This window comes from Balaenoptera ricei, chromosome 8, assembly GCF_028023285.1.
Source record: "Balaenoptera ricei isolate mBalRic1 chromosome 8, mBalRic1.hap2, whole genome shotgun sequence".
Lineage (NCBI taxonomy): Eukaryota > Metazoa > Chordata > Mammalia > Artiodactyla > Balaenopteridae > Balaenoptera > Balaenoptera ricei.
Window position 1 is genome coordinate 74,821,892 of NC_082646.1, and position 17,648 is coordinate 74,839,539.

Genomic DNA, 17,648 nt, shown 5'->3' on the forward strand with positions numbered 1-17,648 from the left:
GACAGGGGCGGGTACCGACGCCCTTCTCACCTCAGTCTGACCCTGGGGCGCGGGTTGAGACGTCTCCGGGAGCCCCCGCCCACTGAGTGGCGCTCCCCGGGGGCGGAGCGTCGGCGGGTCCCCCGGAGCCGCAGGATCGGTGCCGGGCTGGCGCCCCCAGCGCCGGGGTTGAGGGAGGCCGGGCTCCGCGCGGGGGCTGGGAGGGGGGGCGCGGAATCAGGGCTTTTTAGGACCCAGCGCGGCGCCTCCCTCCGGGGGCGAGTGCGGCTGCGCGCGCCGTGTGCCAGTGTCCGGAGAGCGGCGGGCTGGACGCGGACCGCGCGAGCGAGCAAGCGAGCCAGCTAGCCGAGCAGCAGCCCCGGCAGCAGCGGCGTCGCGGCGGCGGCGGCGGCGGCGGCGGCCGCTCCGCGCCTCGCCTCCCCGGCCTCACCAGCCTTGCCTCGCCGCGCCCGGACCCGCCACCCCCGCCTCCCCGGTCCGACCGCCGCGGACCCCTCGCCTCGGCCGGCACAGCCAACAGCCTGCCCCAAGCAGGGCGCAGAGGCACCGGAGTCAGTGCCCGCCGGCCCCGCAGACGGAGCCCAGCCCGGAGAACCCTTTCCCGGCCCCGCGGAGCTCCGCAACAGTCCCGGAGCTGTCCCTTCAGCACCGCCGCCGGAGCCGAGTCGGAGCGCAGCCCAGCGGAGAGCCCCAGGTCCAGCCGGAGCGCACCGAGCGCAGCGCTCCGCAGCAGCAGCACGGAGCAGCAACCCTGGTGCCCCTGCCCAGGGGGCCCGCCATCTCCTCCGAGAGGCGGGGAGAAGGAGCGAGGAGGGCGGGCGGGCGCGCCCGCCGCCGGGGGGGAGCAGGCAGCCAGGCAAGGAGAGGGAGGGGGCCGGAGTCCGCCCTGCGCAGCCGGGCCACGCAGGGAGGAAGGCAGCGGGCATCCATCTCCCCCGCGCCGAGAGCGCGCTGCGGCGACCACCTCACAGCAGAGCGCGAATTTCCAGACTCCCTCTCCTCCCCTCCCCTGCCCCTTCCAGGGGCTGGTCTTTGACCGGCCCTGGAAGCAGCTGACCTTCCCCCCAAAAGCTTTGTGTCGATTTCTCCATTTTCCCGCTGAGATGGGGACGGGAGCCCGGCCCCCCCACCCTCTTTTCCCTCCTCCTGGGCCTCGCCGCTGAGCGCCGCCGCCCCCTTCCTCCCTTCCTCCCTTCCTCCTCCCTCTCTCCCTCCCTTCTTTCCTCCTCTGCCTCCTCCGCAGCCGGACCAACTCCCTCCCACATCTGGCGCCTAGAGACCCTGGGGATCCCGCGCACACGCCCTTGGACCAGCACCCGACAGAAAGCGCCCTGAGGGTCTTGAGTCGCTCTGGGGGTAGCCAGAGCCGCGGTCCTCTGTCTCCCCGACGGCTGGGGGGAGGGGGGAGGAGGTCGCGCGCCCCCCTCCCCGGCGCCAACTCCCCCTGGCGGCCGCTCCCATGGGTGTCGCTGGGCCGCGCCATGCCTAAGGAGGCGCCGCGATGGGCCAAGGGGACGAAAGCGAGCGCATCGTGATCAACGTGGGCGGCACGCGCCACCAGACGTACCGCTCGACGCTGCGCACGCTGCCCGGCACGCGGCTCGCCTGGCTGGCAGAGCCCGACGCCCACAGCCACTTCGACTATGACCCGCGCGCCGACGAGTTCTTTTTCGACCGCCACCCGGGCGTCTTCGCGCACATCCTGAACTACTACCGCACGGGCAAACTGCACTGCCCGGCCGACGTGTGCGGGCCACTCTACGAGGAGGAGCTGGCCTTCTGGGGCATCGACGAGACCGACGTGGAGCCCTGCTGCTGGATGACGTACCGCCAGCACCGCGACGCCGAGGAGGCGCTGGACAGCTTCGGCGGCGCGCCCCTGGACAACAGCGCCGACGACGCGGACGCCGACGGCCCCGGCGACTCAGGCGACGGCGAGGACGAGTTGGAGATGACCAAGCGCCTGGCACTCAGCGACTCCCCGGACGGCCGGCCCGGCGGCTTCTGGCGCCGCTGGCAGCCGCGCATCTGGGCGCTCTTCGAGGACCCCTACTCATCCCGCTACGCGCGGGTAAGTGACAACTTACCCATCTGAAGAGCGGGGCGGGGAAGTCAGGGTCCTCTGCCTCGCGAGGGCAGGGGTGGATTCGAAAACTGGTGCCTAGGGAGTCAGAACTGAAAGGTGGGTGTTTGTGCGCGTGTGTAAGCGACAGAGTGACTCTCCTGAAGGGTGACTAGCTTCGTACATATGTAAAGTCTGTGCCTGTATTCCAGATTTAATGTGTATGGGTGAGTATGAATGGGTGTGTTTGTGTGTATGAGTAGATTGTGTGTGTATATTTATGTAAGTGTGGTGGTGTATATTTGGGTGGGTAAGGTATGTAGTGGGAATGAGTGAGCATGTGTGTATGTTTGAGTGTGCAGGAGTGCCTGTGTGTGCATATTTGCGTCTCTGCAGGTGTACAGGGTGAAAGTGTGAACTGTCCTTTAGATTTTGGTGTGGGGAGGGAAGCTGGAGCCCTTCCTCTCTCCCAGGTAAGGGCCACCTGGAACCAGCCAGGGCCCACAGAAGAGGGCTTGAGAACTGGTCTGCTGCCTGAGAGAGACCACCCCTCCCTAGGGAGCAGCTTCAGGCCATGGGGAGATGGTCAAGGGGGAACCTTTATGGCTAATTAATTGGTAGATAGTTGGGGAGGGGGATGTGATCCCTCTGAGACCTGCTCCTGGGAACAGAGCCTGCCCTTCTGCCTTGTCAAAAGGAGAGGGTGCTTGAGAGGGCCACTGGGCTTCTGCCTATGCTTCCTCTCGGACCTGTCGGGGCAGAGAAGGGGTCTACGGGGGAATCTGCGAGGACAAGGTTTGTGAGAGGTGGGTGTGTCTTCATCAGCCACTCCCCTTTAGTGACAGCAGCTTGTTGCCAGGGAGAAAGGGCACCCTGCTGTCAACCTTGGCCCCTCAGATGGCCTCTCTGACCACTTTCCTCAACTATAAAATGGGAGAGGGGGTCTGGTAAATTCTAAGGGTCCTTGCTGCTTTAACTGAGCCCCTAAGGGAGACACCAGTAGCAGCCACCTACCCCGGAAGACACGTCTTGCTTTTGCTGGGCTCTGTTCTCAGAGGCCTGAACCAAGCCTGTGGCATGAGGGGAGGGGTCAGAGTTGGGAATTTAAAGCAGAGCCTCTCCCCCATGTGTGAGCTACCCACTAACCCCCTACCAGTCCAAACACTGCCTCTGCTGCCCCGCTCTCCTTTACTGCTCCACATCCCTTGCCTCCTGCCCTCTGGAGCCCAGGGATGGAGGTTCGGGCAGGGGAGGGGGCAGGAGTGTCTGCCCAGCTGACTCCAGTGGGGAAAGGGGACTGGAGGGTGGGCACTGAAGTGTCCGTGGCAGAGAAAGGCTGTGTGTAGGCACGGGCCTGGTGGGTGTGTTACTGAGATAAAACACTCAATGTTTTAGCATCTGAGGGAGGGGGCAGCAGGTCTTATATATTAAATCTTAGCTCAGATGTGTGTGTGTGTGTGTGTGTGTGTGTGTGTGTGTGTGTTTGGGGGGGCACAGTAATAGGGGGAGAGTTAAACCCCCTGTTTTGAGGACCCTGCCCAAGGTCACCCGGGGAGTTAGAGGCCAAGCAGGATTGGAACCCAAATCTCCTGGGACCCCATCCTCCACCGAGCTGGCCCCCAGCTCCCTGCCATCTCCAGAGTGGACTGAGACGCTCGGAGGTCTCCCCTCCCCTCCCCTCTCCTGACAGAGGCCACCAGAGCCAGGGGATTATGTAACTGGAGGCTATGGCTGAGCTGTGGGGAGGGGCAGGAGGAAGGGGACTGGGAGGTTGAACTGGCACATGTGGGGCGGGGGGCACACGGGGCAGAGGCCTGGGTTAGAGCAGCTGTCCATTCAGCCTGCATTTGGCCTCGGACAGCATCTCACCACAACCACCACCCCTTTGGCCCCAGAAGCAGAGTAGGCCCGACTTCCATAGGGTCCTCTCAGCTTTCGGGCTCCCCAGCAAGAGGCTGGGTCCCCCCACCCCTCTCCTTGGGCTCAGCTTTAGGGCTCTGGCCTGTGCCCCTGAGCTTCAGGATAGGCAGGGGTCACGTGGGGCACGTTCCAGCCCTCTGCCCTGTCCATCTCCTCCCACTGGCCGTTCCTCTGCCTTGGGGTGGCCGTCACCTCATGCAGTTAAATGGGTTGGATAAATGGGGTCTTGCTGGTGTACAAAACCTTACAGAAAAGTCCTGGCTCTCTCCAGTGTCCACTGAAGAGCAGATTCTGAGGGAGAAGCTGGGCAGTAGGTGGGGGGGGGGGTGGAGATGGGTTAGAAGGTATGGTCCCACAGCCTATCTGTGCCACCTTCCGTCCCCCGTAGGCACACAGGGTTGTTCTAGCTCCCTTGGGTGACAGATGAGGACACTGGGGCCTGCCCAAGGGCACGCAGGAACTGAGGGCAGAGCCTGGATTAGAACCCAGGCTTCCCGCTGCCCGCCCGGCTGGCCTAGCTGCATTGCGCTGCCTCTCTGCAGCGCATCTGCGCAGAGCCCAGCCGGCCGCCCGCCCACCCTGCCCCCTCCATCTCTGCTCCGCCACTGCTGTCACCTTTGTTTACCCCTCCCCACGCAGGCCCCAAGCCGCCTCAGATTTGTGGGTGGGGATTTAAATGTTTATTCTGGATTCGAGACCAGAATCCTGTGTGTGACACTGTAGATGTGCATGAAAGAAAAGCTGTATGTGTGAGAATCTGTGTAAGAGAGATTCTGTGTGGGTGTGAGAGGTTCTTCATGCGTGTGAGAAAGACCATATGAGTGAGACTCTGGGAGTGTGTGTGTGTGTGTGTGTGTGTGTGTGTGTGTTGAGACTATGTGAGAGAGATTCTGTGAGTCTCTGTATCAGAGAAATTCTGTGTGAATGTGAGAGAGACAGATTCTGTGTGTTTTGAGGGATGGACTTCGTGTGTGAGAATGAGACTGCGTGGGAGAGAGTGCGTATATGAGAGAGAGAGACTGTATGTGTAAGAGAGATGCTGTGTGTGTGTTTGTGTGAGAGGGAGAGAGGGAGATTCTTGGGGTGTGTAAGAGACTTGAGGTGAGTGTATTTCTGTGTGTGGCAGGCATGACACTGAGGCCTTGCATGTGAGGCTGTGTGCACGAGCCCATCTGTGTGTGAGGCTGTGTGGGGTGAGGGCCCGATGTGTGACAGAGACCGTGTGTAGTGAGGGGTGTGTGAGACGGAGGCTGTGTGTGAGAACCTGGTGTCAGTGTGGCTGTGTGTGCTCGTATGTGAGAGAGGCCCTGCATCGCCTGGGTGTGTGTGCCTTGAGGAAGATGAAACTCCAGACCAGCCTCCTGCCTGCTGCCTCCATCTCCTGGGACTCCTGAGCTGCCTTGGTGAGCGGTTTTGCCCCCCATTCCCCATCCTCAGTGGGAATACTGCTCTAGCTCAGGCCAGTTGTTGGTGCACAGGCCAGGCGGTGAGGCCACCCCTCTGCAGGCCTTAGCGGTGGCCCTGGGAGATTGGGGCTACTTGGCTGCGGTGGAAGGTCCCATCTGAGCTCTTCGGGAGTGACGGTACTAGCTGGAGCAGCGGGTTCCCTGGCCCCTCTCTCCTAGGGTTTCCTGGGCGCCCAGCCCAAGGGGGTAAGGGGGGAGGAGGGAGCCGGGACAGGCTAGCCCAGCTTGTCTTCTGGGGTGAGGGGTGTTGTCCCAGACACAGAAGCAAAGGATGTTGATGACACTTTGCGGTAAGGGCTGAAGGGGCTTCCTGGGACTATGAGAGTAAGAACTACCCCAGAGGAGGTAGCACTGGGACAAGCTTTGAGGGGCAAGTAGGAATTAGCCAGGCGATGGCAGGGGACGGCAGTGCTAGCATGCAAAGCTGTGGAGGTATGGGAGCAGGCAGGGCTGTGCTGGGGCAGCCCTGGCTTTAAACCTGTCCTCCTGTCTTGCCCGGGGACCAGCACAGGTCTGAGGCTCTTGGCTTTTATCTATGATTTTCATGTTGTCATCAGGAACATTGTTGTTCCAGGTCACACACCACCAATGGCAGTCCCTGCGCTGCAGGCCAGAGAGTATCTTCTGTGTGTGTGTGTGTGTGTGTGTGTGTGTGTTGCTATCTGTCCCCCAAAGTCCCTTGACTTTCTAATGACAAAGAAGAGCCAATGGCCGCACACTTGGGAAGCCCCACCTCCATCTACTTCATTGCTCAGCTCTCCTCTGATGCCAGGTCTCTGTCTCTCTGCCTTGTCCTCACCTTTCTGGGACCTGATGTAGTCCTCTTCCTCCTCAAATCCCTGGGAAGGAATCTCACCTGGAAGCTGGGATGCAGAGCCCAGCCAGAGACTTCTGGTCCTCCCTTGGGTCCCAGCTGACACTGGGCTCTTGGCTTGGCTTGGCGTACAGAGGGAATGGGGACGGAGATGCTATCAGGGACTTCCTAAGCATCTTGTCCCCCACCTCAGAGCCCACTCCCCCAGGTCAGGGCCCCACTCTGAGTCATGGTAACATGTGAAGGAGACCCATGAGCAGTGGAGAAGGGCTGGGTGTGTTCCCCTCCTGCCACCCCAAGTGCTCCCCACCACAGTGTGTCCCCCATTCAGTGTTTTTCTCCTTCCCACGATGCTTTTACAGGTGTCCTCGTGTCTTTGAATGGTACTCCAGCCCCCTACCAGCTCCCCTCCCAGTAATGATATTCACAAACCAAGTGTCTTCTAGTCAGAATCTTTCAGCCTCTTCGCCTCTAAAATGGGCATAATGATAGAACCTGTTCCAGAGGGTTGATGGAAAGAGTAACTGAGTTATCTGCATCTTGGTGGAGAGCCCCAAGCCACAGGGCCTGGCATGCAGTAAGTGTTCAATAAATGTTGGCTACTGTTATTACTCCTATTGGTTGGATTATCCTTTTACTTCATGACTCTCTCTAGACTCCATCCTTTGCCCTCTGTCTCCATGTCCACTATCCTGGTTCCAGCCACCATTGTGTCCCTCAGGCCCACCTCTCCTGCAGCTTCCTGACTGCTATCCCGCCTCCAGCCCCTGGCCCTTCCATTTCTTCCTCCACTTGGCAACCACAGAGGCCTCTTCAACTCACAGATCTGTCAGCTCACCTCCTTGCCTGCTTAAAACCCTTTGGTGCTTCCCCGGCCCATAATGTGGCCCTTAGGCCCTGCCTGCCTCTCTAGGCTCCTCTGGCCTGGCTCTGTCCATCACTCACCGAGCTCCAGTCATCCTGGCCTCATTTCAGTTTCTTGCACACGCCACATCTCCCAGCCTCGGGGCCTTTGCATATGCTGTGCCCTCTGGAGCACTCTTTCCTCCTGGTTTGCCCCTCTTTATCCTTGACACCCCGCCTCAAACATCAATTCCCTGGCAATGCCTTCCTGGACCCCACAGGCTGGGTCCAGAACCAGAGTCCTTCCCTTCAGAGAAGCGATCTAGTTTGTAATAAAATGTTCATTAGCAGCCTTGCTTGATTCCAGTTTGTCTCCCACTCTAGAGTCTAAGCTTCTTACATACTCAGTATAATAGGAGGTATTATCATGACACATGAGGAAGTTGAGGCCCATCGACCTCAACTGGATGAGGAGTGCTTTATCCAAGGTCACATGTGAACACGTTACTTGGGGGGCTGGTTCAGAAACCCATGTCTCTACCTCCTGGCTCCGTGGCTGGGAACCCCACCCACCTTATGACACCTCAGGGAGTGTCTGGAGTCTGGCACTCTGGGGGCAGGAGTCTGTGCTCCCTAACTCTGGGTGTTCTGGCATCTGCCAGAGCTTTGGAGGAGATTGGCTTGAGCCTCCCAGAGAGGGAGGCGTGTTTCCTCAGAGGTGGGGGAGGGTGGCTGGTGGGGGCTTGTTCCAGGGCCCGCTGCCTGGACCAGGGATCTCGGGGCCTCCCAAGACAGCTGAATATAGTTATACGGCTATTCTGAGCAGTCTCATGACCAGTGTATTTGCTCTGGACCAAAAGGTCAAGCCGCTGTCTCCCATCAGCCCCCGGGCCAGCCTGGCCACACCCCTGGCCTGAGTGTCCCATCCCTGGGTGCAGGCTCCAGGGAAAGGGGGGCCTGAGAGGCTCCAGGGACAGTTAGATGCCTGTTCCTAGTTCAGGGGAACCACTTGTGTGGGAGGGACCACCTTTCACATGCACGGGACTGTTGGGTACTCCCAGGCCACCTCTAGCCACTGCCCTCATCCGGTGGAGGAGGAACAGGCTCAGAGCAGGGAAGACACTTAAGACCACACAGCCCATCAGCGAGGCTCGAACTCACACCCCAAGCCTCTTGGCCCAGGGCCTGGCTGTTTGCATTTCTTTTGGCTCTCAGTTTTAAAAGAATATCAAACCCTACCTGGGCACACTGTTCTCCTTACTTACGCCTCTGATTTCCTCCCTTGAGCGAGGGAGAATCTGCAGTTACCTGCCCTCCCTCCTCCCTTCCCCACTCCCCTCCCAGGGCCCAGTACAGCTGGTCAAGACCTCCCTCAGCCAGTCAACCCAGACTTGGTCCAAATCCTGTTATTTTTTTTTTTTTTTTTTCAAATCCTGTTATTATCCCCCAAGCAGGATTTTCCAGAAGCCCCTCCCTTTCTTGAGTCACAATACTAATGGCCGCTGTTTACTAAAGCACTTACTATGTGTCAGACAGCCTTAAGGGTTTGATGTACATGTTCTCATTTAATTCTCATACAAACTCCCATGGAACTGTATCACAATTATCACACCAATGCCACAGATGAGGCTGCTGAGACTCAGAGAGGTTAAGTAACGTTTCCAAGATCGCTTAGCTCACGAGTGGTGGAGCGGCATTCAGCTGTGGGTCTGCCTGACCCCGGAGCTCTGTCCGTAACCACTAGTCAGTACTGCCTCCTGTCACTGTTCCAGGGATGCTGGGGTCTGTGGCTTCCTGTGGCTCAGACTCGGGTTTCCTTCTGGGTCCCGTCCTCCCTCACCAAACACTCTTCCCCAAAAACCCGTCTCGGAATCCTGCTCAGCGAGTTCTGGCCCCTGAACCATGGCAGGTGAGGGTCCAGCCTGGTGGGGTAAGAGGGTGCTCTGCTAGCCCCCAAGAAGAGGGTTTTCAGAAGGGGCCTCTACTGCCCCCACCCGCCGTGCAGGCCTCGGGGCTCCATATGGCCTGCAGGCAAGCAGCAGGGGGCTTGGGAGGATCAGGAGTGAACACGCACGAGGTGCCGCGCGGTGAGCATGCCGGCTCCTCCTCAGCCCGGCGTTCCAGGCCTCCTGCGCTGGAAGCTGGCCGTGCGCCCCGCTGCGCCCTTCTGCCAGGCTCCCCCCTGGCCTCCTCATCTTCAGCCCTCATTCCGACCTCTAGGTTTTTGCTCATCCATTCCCTCTCTCAGTGTCCTTTCTAGTTTTTGCTGAACATGAAAACCCATCCCCCGAGGCCCCTAATGCTTAGCCTGGCTGTTCCTGCCCTCACTGACCTCCTTTGGGAGTGAGGGGTCTGGGTTGCACAGGAAGTCCCCAGGCTTGCATGATTCCAGCTGGAGGTCAGTGGGTCAGCTCTGGGGGCCTGTGGCTGGGGACAGGCAGGCCCTCAGGCTTAGCACCCACCCAGGGACATGGAGAGATGAGGCCACAGGCAAGACCCTGGTTGTAGGTATCAGGCAACTACACCAGAGCAAGATCTGTACCCAGGCCATTAAGCCAACCAGGCTTCTGTAGGCAAGTTCCATCACCCCTTCAGGCTGCAGTTTCTCTCCCTGTGAAAGACAGAGGAACTTCTAAGTGACCACCAAGTCCCTTCTCCAGTCTGACACTCCGGGAGTTTAAGAATTCCAGGCTTCAGCTCCCCGGAGGCGCTGTGGGAGCCAGGTTAGTCCTTCCCTATTTCTCCTTCCACATCCTCGGCCCAGCTCCTCTCCAGGGCACATGCGAGCTCTCCCGGTACCAAGCGGGCAGGAGCCCAGGGATGGGGGTCTCAGAAGCTTCCTCCTACATTCGTTCAGGCTCCCTCAGCCTGCTCTCATTCCTTCATCTAAGGCAGAGTAATCCCGTCCTGCCAGGGGTCGCCGCGGACACGGGGCCCCTGTGAGCCATCGGGCACGTAGACTCATCCAGCCCTCTCGTGCCACAGCCCTGGGGGTACCACCTCTTTACAGTGTGCTTGCTCAGGCCCAGGGGGTGGCATCTGCCGCCCTCTTCTCCAGGCCCTTCTCTTGGCTGGCTGCCCTCCAGGAGCTGCAGAAAGGTGCACTCAGAGACGAGAGGCTATGCCAGGCGGTAGGGGCTGGAGCAGAGTGCGGGGTCTAAGTCCACTGGTGTAGGGGCGCTGCAGAGAGGGGGGCAGTGAGCTTCTGCTGTGCTGGATGGGCCGGGGCTGGGGTAGGGTTGTTTGTAATAGTTGCTATGGGGGCTGCAGGGGTGTTTGCTGGAGGAGTCCCACCCATGGGTGACTCTCAGTTTACCTGGGATGCTTCAAAAGGTCAGGCTCCTGGGCTCTGTCCCTGGAGAATTCGACTCGTAGATCTGGGAGGAGGTGGTCAGGATGCTTACTCCACTCCCCGGAGAAGCTGATACTCAGGGAGGACTTGCCGTGGGGTCTGGGACGTGGGGGCTTGTGCTACTCAGTGTGGTCCTCTGACCAACAGCATCCGCATCACCTGGGCACTTGTTAGAAATGAAGAGTTTCAGGCCCCAGCCCCGCCCCCCCCAGATCTACTGATTCAGAATCTGCATTTTAACAAGATCCCCAGATGAATCATACGCACATCAGATTCTGAGAAGTGCTGAGGCAGGAAACAGTTCCCAGTGGAGGGGAAGTATCAGGACACAGAGAGGCCTGGATGGGCGCGTGCGGGTTGACAGAGCTTCACGGGTGATTCTGATCTTTCCTCGCGCCCAAGACATTGACATCAGGGTGATGTGCCTGGGGGGTGAGGCCCCAGCTCAGTAAATGACAGCCTCATCCACCTGGGTGGTCAGACCAAAAACCTCGACACCATCCTTGATTCCGCTCTTTTTCTCGCGCATCAGCAAATCCTGTAGTCTCTGTGTTGACAGCCTAGCCAGAACCCGGTCTCATCACATCACCTCCACTGCTACCTTCCTGGCTGAAGCCACCATCTTCTCTCCCCTGGATTACTGTGAACTGTCCCCCCTGCTTCTGCCCTTGCCCACGCCTTCTGCACAGGGTAGCCAGGGCCCTCCTGGTAAAACACTCATCAGATCTGGCCACTGCTGTGCTCTGCTCGTTCTGGCTTCTGGTCTCACTGGGGGAGAAGCCCCGGTCCCTACGAGGGTCATAAGGCTCCGCACGAGCTGCCCGCACCCCACCTCCCCCTCTGCTCTCCTGCCGCTCTCCTACTCAGCTCGTTCTGTCTTCCTTGGTTTTCCGCCAGCACAGTGCTTGTGCTTCTGCCTCAGGACCTGTCCTCTTGCCCTGCTTTCCACCTGGAGCCTTTCCCCTCACTATTTACTCCCTTGCCTCCTTCAGGCCTGGACTCAGATGTCATCCTCTCGGATTGCACCCTTGCATTCCCTTCCCCCATTTTGTGCTTTCCCGTTTTCTCCTTGGCATTTAACACCATCGAACTATATTCTACTCATTTACCTTGTTTATTGTCTATTTCCCTCACTAGAATATAAGCTCCAAGAGGGCAGGGATTTTTGTCTCTTTTACCCATTGTTCTGTGCTTGGCACCTAGAACAGGGCCTGGCACATAGTGGATGCTAAATACGTAATCATCGAGAGAATGGATAAGGAGGCCAGAGTTCAAGACCTAGGTCAGACATTGGCATGATGCCTTTGAGCCTATTACTGGCTGATCCTACCCTTCTTTGCCTCACCTGGGAACACAATTCCTCCATCCCCCCAAGCCTGGAGCAGTGATGGAGAGGCAGAGGCTGAGGCAGTGATAGGAGAGCTGGAGTGCTCTAATCAGGACGAGGGGGGCAAACCGCAGTCAGGGCAGTGTCCCAATTGCCGCTGTCACCACCCAGGGCCAGACGAGGCTCTTCACATCCTGGCCCTTCCATCTCTCCAAACTCCTGCTTCACTCTGCATCGGCCCAACCACTACCCACAGCCAGAGCTCAGAGGCTGAGAGACTATTTTCGAAAACCAGGACGCACAGCTCTTAGGATGGTGATGTTGCAGGGACACCGAGTTCCCAGGTCCACTTGGTCCAGCCTAATGCCCACGTCTGACTTCCCTTGGTACTCTGTTTCTCCTGAAGGCCAGCCAAGTTCATTTCCTCCCTCTCCCTCTCCCTCCCCAACTCCTTCTCCATCCACCTCCTTCCCTCCCCTTTCCCCTCTCATTATCCTCTTTCCTCTGTCAGCTGTGTTTGTGGGAAGTTCTAGTCATTAGTTAGTGGTTTTCAATACAGGCTGTTCCCCTCGAAGGCCTAGGATGCGTTTTGTCCCAAATCCCCCTGCTTAAAGCCTCAGTCATGTGCTCAGTAGAAAGTGCCTGAGCTTCAGGGCTGGTCCCCACTTCCTGGCTACCTGGTGTTGGCAACATGCCCTGGAGCCCCATTATCTCCTAAGAGTATGGTCTCTTGAGCCAGGAGGCCTGCATTCGAATCCCGGCCCCACTTCCACTTCCCAGCTGTGTGACCTTGGACAAGTTCCCTAACCTGTCTGTGCCTCAAGAGAGGGATATTAATAGCACCTGACTCATAGGGAAGTTGGGAGGATTGAATGTGTTAAGCACTTAGCCCAGAACCTGAAACATAATAAGTGCTTAATTATCGTGGTTTCCATTATTGTCTTTTTAACAGCGCTTGGCTCTAGAAGATCCAAACCCTCACCTGTTCACCACCTGCTTCCTTTATTCAGCAACTGACTCTCCCTTCAAATACCTCTTTAGGGATCACCTCACCTACTTGGCCCCGGGGGCCACTTCTTCCAGAATCTGTCTCCCAGGGACCAGATTTCAGTGGTCATCCTGGAAGGCAGGCCTGGATTCTCTCTTGGTCCTGCCATGAGCCTGCTGTGTGTCATGGGCGGGTCATAGCCCTCTTCAGAGGGCTCAGTCACCCCATCTGTTGTCTTGGGCCACTCGTCCCTACTCTGCCTCCCTCCCCAGGTGTCGGGGGGGAATGAGAGAGATGGATGATGGAACTTCCGCCTGCGGGGGGAGGGGGAGGGAGGGCCATTGACATCAGGCTCTGATCGGGAGCCAAGCCCGGGGACCTGAGATGCTGACAAGTGTGCCAGTGTGGTGGGGCTGGTGGGCAAGAGCCATGCACCACAGCTCAGGGCGTTGAAATGTCTCCTCTTTATAGGGGATGCTCAGGCACAGGGAGCAGTGGCAGCGGGGGCCAGGCAGACCCCAGGAGCCTAGGGGCTAAGGCCTGGGGCTCCTGTTGGTGCCACTGGACAGTACCCGTTCTGAGGCTGGGCTGCCCCGCCAGGCCAACGCCAGGCTGGGTGGGGATAAGCTAATATTAGCTGGGGCAGCCCCACACAGCTGAGCTCAGGGGGCCTCAGGAGCCAGCCTCACTGGGCCCAGGCTCTGATGCTGCTTCGGACTGGGCCACAGCAGCCAGAGGAAGCTCACTCAAGCCTGTGCAGGGCCTCGGATGCCCCTTCCACCCTGGCTCAACCCAGACCCTTCCCCTGCCAGCCTAGCAACCCTATTCCTGCTCTACTTTGGCTCCTGCCTGTGAGCCTCTGGCCCACTGCCTATGATGCGCCCGCCCACCACTTCCTTCCTTCCCCATCCACAGTGCAGGAAGGGACTGCTCTCCGTGTACCCCTACTGTACACATAAAGACAGTCTATGTAGTTCCCCTGTCAGGGGCTGCTGTTAGCACTCATTCATTCATTCCACAAATATTTATTGAGCACCTACTTACTAGGTTGCTGGCACTGCTCTAGAAGCTGGGAGTAGAGCAAAGAATGAAACAGTCAAAAATCCCTGCCCTCAAGAAACTTACATTCTCAAGCAGGGAGAATAAAAAGAAACAAACGGATACATGGACTATATCGTGTGTCAGATGGTGAGGAGCGCCTCGGAGATATAAAATGGAGGGAAGACACAGGAAGTGGTGGAGGTGGCAACTCAACTCATGTGGCAGGGAAGGGCTCCCTGAGCAGGTGACATTTCAGCAAAGACTTGCAGGCGGAGAGGGAGGGAGACATGTGACATCTGGAGAACAGAGCAAACGGGACACGCAAAAGTCCTGAGCAGGCGCGTGCCTGGGCCCCTGACAGTGGGTACCGCCCGTGTGTGCCCGCCCAGCGCTCAGCCGCGCCCACGCCTGCGCTGCCGTCCCCTCCCCTCTCGTGGCCACAGGGGCTGCACGGTCTGGACCTCCAGGGAGCCGGGCCTCAGGGAAGGGCTCCTGCCTCACCACAATCCAGGGCCTCCGTCCTCCTCTGCCTAAAGGCCAGCTGTGCCCAGCGGGAGACGCTGGGGCCACACAGGGCTGCCACCTGGCTGGGGTGATCTGCTCTCTGCGGGGGTGTGGCTGGAGGGAGACTGGTGAGGGAGCCAGCGGTGAGGGGCCCTTCCAGGCAGAGGTCCTGTCGGCAGTTTCCGGTGGCAGAGCCCTCGCTCTGGGTGCGCCGAGAGACATGGTTAGTGTGGTGGTGACGGGCCAGACTGGAGCCAGACTGCGGGGCTCCGACTGCCAGGGTCCAAACCTGGCTCTGCCGGCCATGAGCCCTGTGACTTCGTGGGCCTCGGCCACCTCGGCTGTAAAGGGTGCTCTGCAGACGCTGGCCTCACCCGCCCGGGGGCTTCTGAGAACAGGGACCTGACGTCTCCGGAGAGGGTTGCCGTAACGGTGGGTGGAGGCTTCGGTGGTCCCCTGGGGCCCTGCTCTGCCCATGCAGGTGGTAGAGCGGGAAAGTGGGACTCCCTTGGGCCTTGTCACCAGGGCAGGACTGAACGTATGTCAGACCAAGCCTCCCGCCAGGGCCACCATCTTAGCACTTAATGTTTTATGCTCAACCTCAGGGGCTCTCTGAGCAGCTGAGAGGAACACAGTCACCCGCTGGGTCACCTGGAGGCAGCCTGCGCCCTGGGCCGAGGGCGGGTCTCTTGGAAGCGCATGTGGCTGTCATCTGCTAAGGGCCAGCCCCGGGGCAGTGTGTTTCTCCTCGTGTTGCCATGGATGCTCCTAACTTGGCCCCTGACCAGCCCACACCCCTGGAGCATGGCCCTTGTCCTTCTGGGCCTTAGTCCCCTCATCTACAATGCGTACATAAGGGCATCACCTGCTTCTCAGGGATGCTGGGAGAATCCACTCAGACCAGAGGCAGAAGGGTAGTTTGTGAGAGAGAAAATACGGTTCAGAACAAGGCTGTATGTGGGAGGAGACCAGATCCCAAGGGCAGGGGGAGCGTGAGGAGGGGACAGGGCAGAGGCAAGAGCACAGGCCTTGGCCCTGGACGGGCCAGGGTTTTGGTGTCCCCTGCCTCAGGGTGGGCTTGGGCAGGTGGCATCTGGCTGAGCCATTTCCTCCTGTGAAACGGGGACGAGTCCCAGAGGGGCAGAGCCCCCAGCACAGAGCCTAGCACATGGGAGGCACTTACCAGGGGTTGGAGCTGGCTGCCTGGGGCACATTGAACCTGTTCCTGGGTTCAGATTCCCCAGGGGAGCTGGTATAAGGAGGCCCTGGCTGAGCCACAGAGACAGGGAGACAGGCCGTGGAAGCCTCGTCTGGTAGCCCCATAACCTCGGGGGCACGAGCCGCTGTCACCAATGATATATTTAGTGGCACAAAGGTCAGAAATGCCAGGTGCTGGCTTCCCTTCTAGGCGGCAGGAATCGTGTCTCCCGAGGCCTGGGGGTCACCAAGAAGATATTTTTTCCCTGACTGGCAGTCTGGGGATCTGAGTAAACGCCTCGGAGTAAGAAATCACTGTGGTTTGTACTGACTTGACGAGTCTTTCCGCATTCATGGCTCTTCGCAGACCCTGTTGTGCTAGCCTAGGAGATCCCATCCATCCTGTCTTTCCAGACTGCCCACCCTTGGCCTCCAGGCACACCAACCGTTCCCCCAGGATGCCCTAGTTCCCCTGCCTCCTGCCTTGGCTTATTCTGTTCACTCCACCAAGAATGCCCTTTCTTCCACCTCTGCATAGCTAAGATGGATCCATCCTTCAAGGCCAGCTTGGAAAAGGCTTCCTGTCTGGAGCCTTTCCTGATTCCCCTCCTGAACAGCCTGCTCTCCCAGAGAACTTTTCCTGCCCTTGACCCAGCTACCCTATTGGGGTGACATGTCTACGCAACTCAGCTGCAGCTTCTTAGAGGACAAGGACCACCTTAAGAAATGATAGTGCCTGTTACATAGTATGGAATCAATAAATCTTTGCTAAAACAATGTACCTCACAACAGCCCTGTGAGGTAGAAGGATTAGATATTATCCCTATTTTATTGAGGAAGGGAAACATGGCCAGGTCTTCTTGGGGAAATTAAGAAGGTAAACTAGAGCCGTGCTCGTGTTCCTTCCTGTGCTATTATGTTTAGGTTCCATGGTCAAGAATGAGGTAGTTGGATGGACAGATGGGTGACGGACAAGTGGATGAAAGAATGGATAAAAAGATGGGTGCGTGGATGGATACGGATGAATGGATGGGAGGAAGGATGTGTGGAGGGATACCCAGCTGCGTGGGTAGCTTGGCAGACGGGTGAACAAATGGATGGATGTGAGGGTAGATGGATGAATTTCTAGCCTCTTGGCTTCAAGGCAGGAGAGGAAGTCCTACCTCTCACTAAATGAAAACATCCTAGAGGATGGGGTTTGGAAGCTGAGGACTTCAGGGTGGAAGGCAGGATGGAGCCACCCAGCCCATGTGTGGGTTTGCTGGATGTGAGGATGGCTTGTGGAGTGAGGGAGCTGAGAACTGGGGGCAGGGACTGACCTGAGGGCCTGGCTCAATCTCAAAGGTGAGAGGCTCTGATGGAGCAGACCCAGGACAGGCTGGAAAGAAGTTACAGGCAGAGCCATGTGACAGGAAGGACCTCAGGGCCCAGAGTTTTCCAGACTCCCTGCGGCCACTGGAGGGCAGGCAGTGAGTGGGGGATTGGCCTCTGAACCCCAGGCCACACTGAGCATAGCTGGGATTTCAGTCTGTTCTGGGGTGGGGAGGCCACTGTTCCTCCTCAGGCCCCCAGCCTTGGCGAGCAAGCCCCCCCGATGGCTCTGGCAGGACGTGCTCAGCCCCTCGGCTGAGGAGGGCCCCTCCTGAGGCCCTGGATGGCCCTTGCTCAGGTATACTGAGGTCCACGATCACCCAACTGCTTTTTTGCATCAATTCCCAAACTCTAGACGTGAGCGCCAAGACTTTCGTTCTAATTGCCTAGCAAGGGCCAGTCAAGGACCCACAGACATGGGGGGCCAAGAGTTGAGCTTGGCAGGGCCTAGTGGCTTAGATGCAGCTAGCTGGGAGCAGACTCTTACAGCCGGAGCTAAGGCTCTCCCTTTGCACAAGGCACAGTGCTGAGCGCTCCAGGCCCCCTCCCCAAGCCCCGCTCTAGTGTTCCCCAGCACCGGGCTGCACCCCACCCCCACGCCCATGCACGCATGCGCGCCCGCGCACACATACACACACACACACACACACACACACACACACAGGCCCCCGGCGATCTCCCTGGGAAACCAGGTCCTGATGAGAGTGCCTGGTGCGCTGCTAACTGCTCATTACAGTCACAGCTGCAGCTAAGTATAGCTCCA

At 58.7% G+C, this 17,648-nt stretch overlaps 1 protein-coding gene across 2 annotated transcripts in view; it reads left to right on the forward strand.

The window, feature by feature from the left end:
- Positions 1-1,496: 1,496 nt before the first annotated feature.
- Positions 1,497-17,648, forward strand: part of KCNC1 (potassium voltage-gated channel subfamily C member 1) — a 43,766-nt gene continuing 27,614 nt past the window's right edge. For both annotated transcript variants that reach the window (XM_059931216.1, XM_059931217.1), the window contains exon 1: positions 1,497-2,071. In XM_059931216.1, coding sequence (XP_059787199.1) covers positions 1,502-2,071 — 570 coding nt within the window. In that variant the 5' untranslated portion in view covers positions 1,497-1,501. The remainder of the gene's footprint in view (positions 2,072-17,648) is intronic.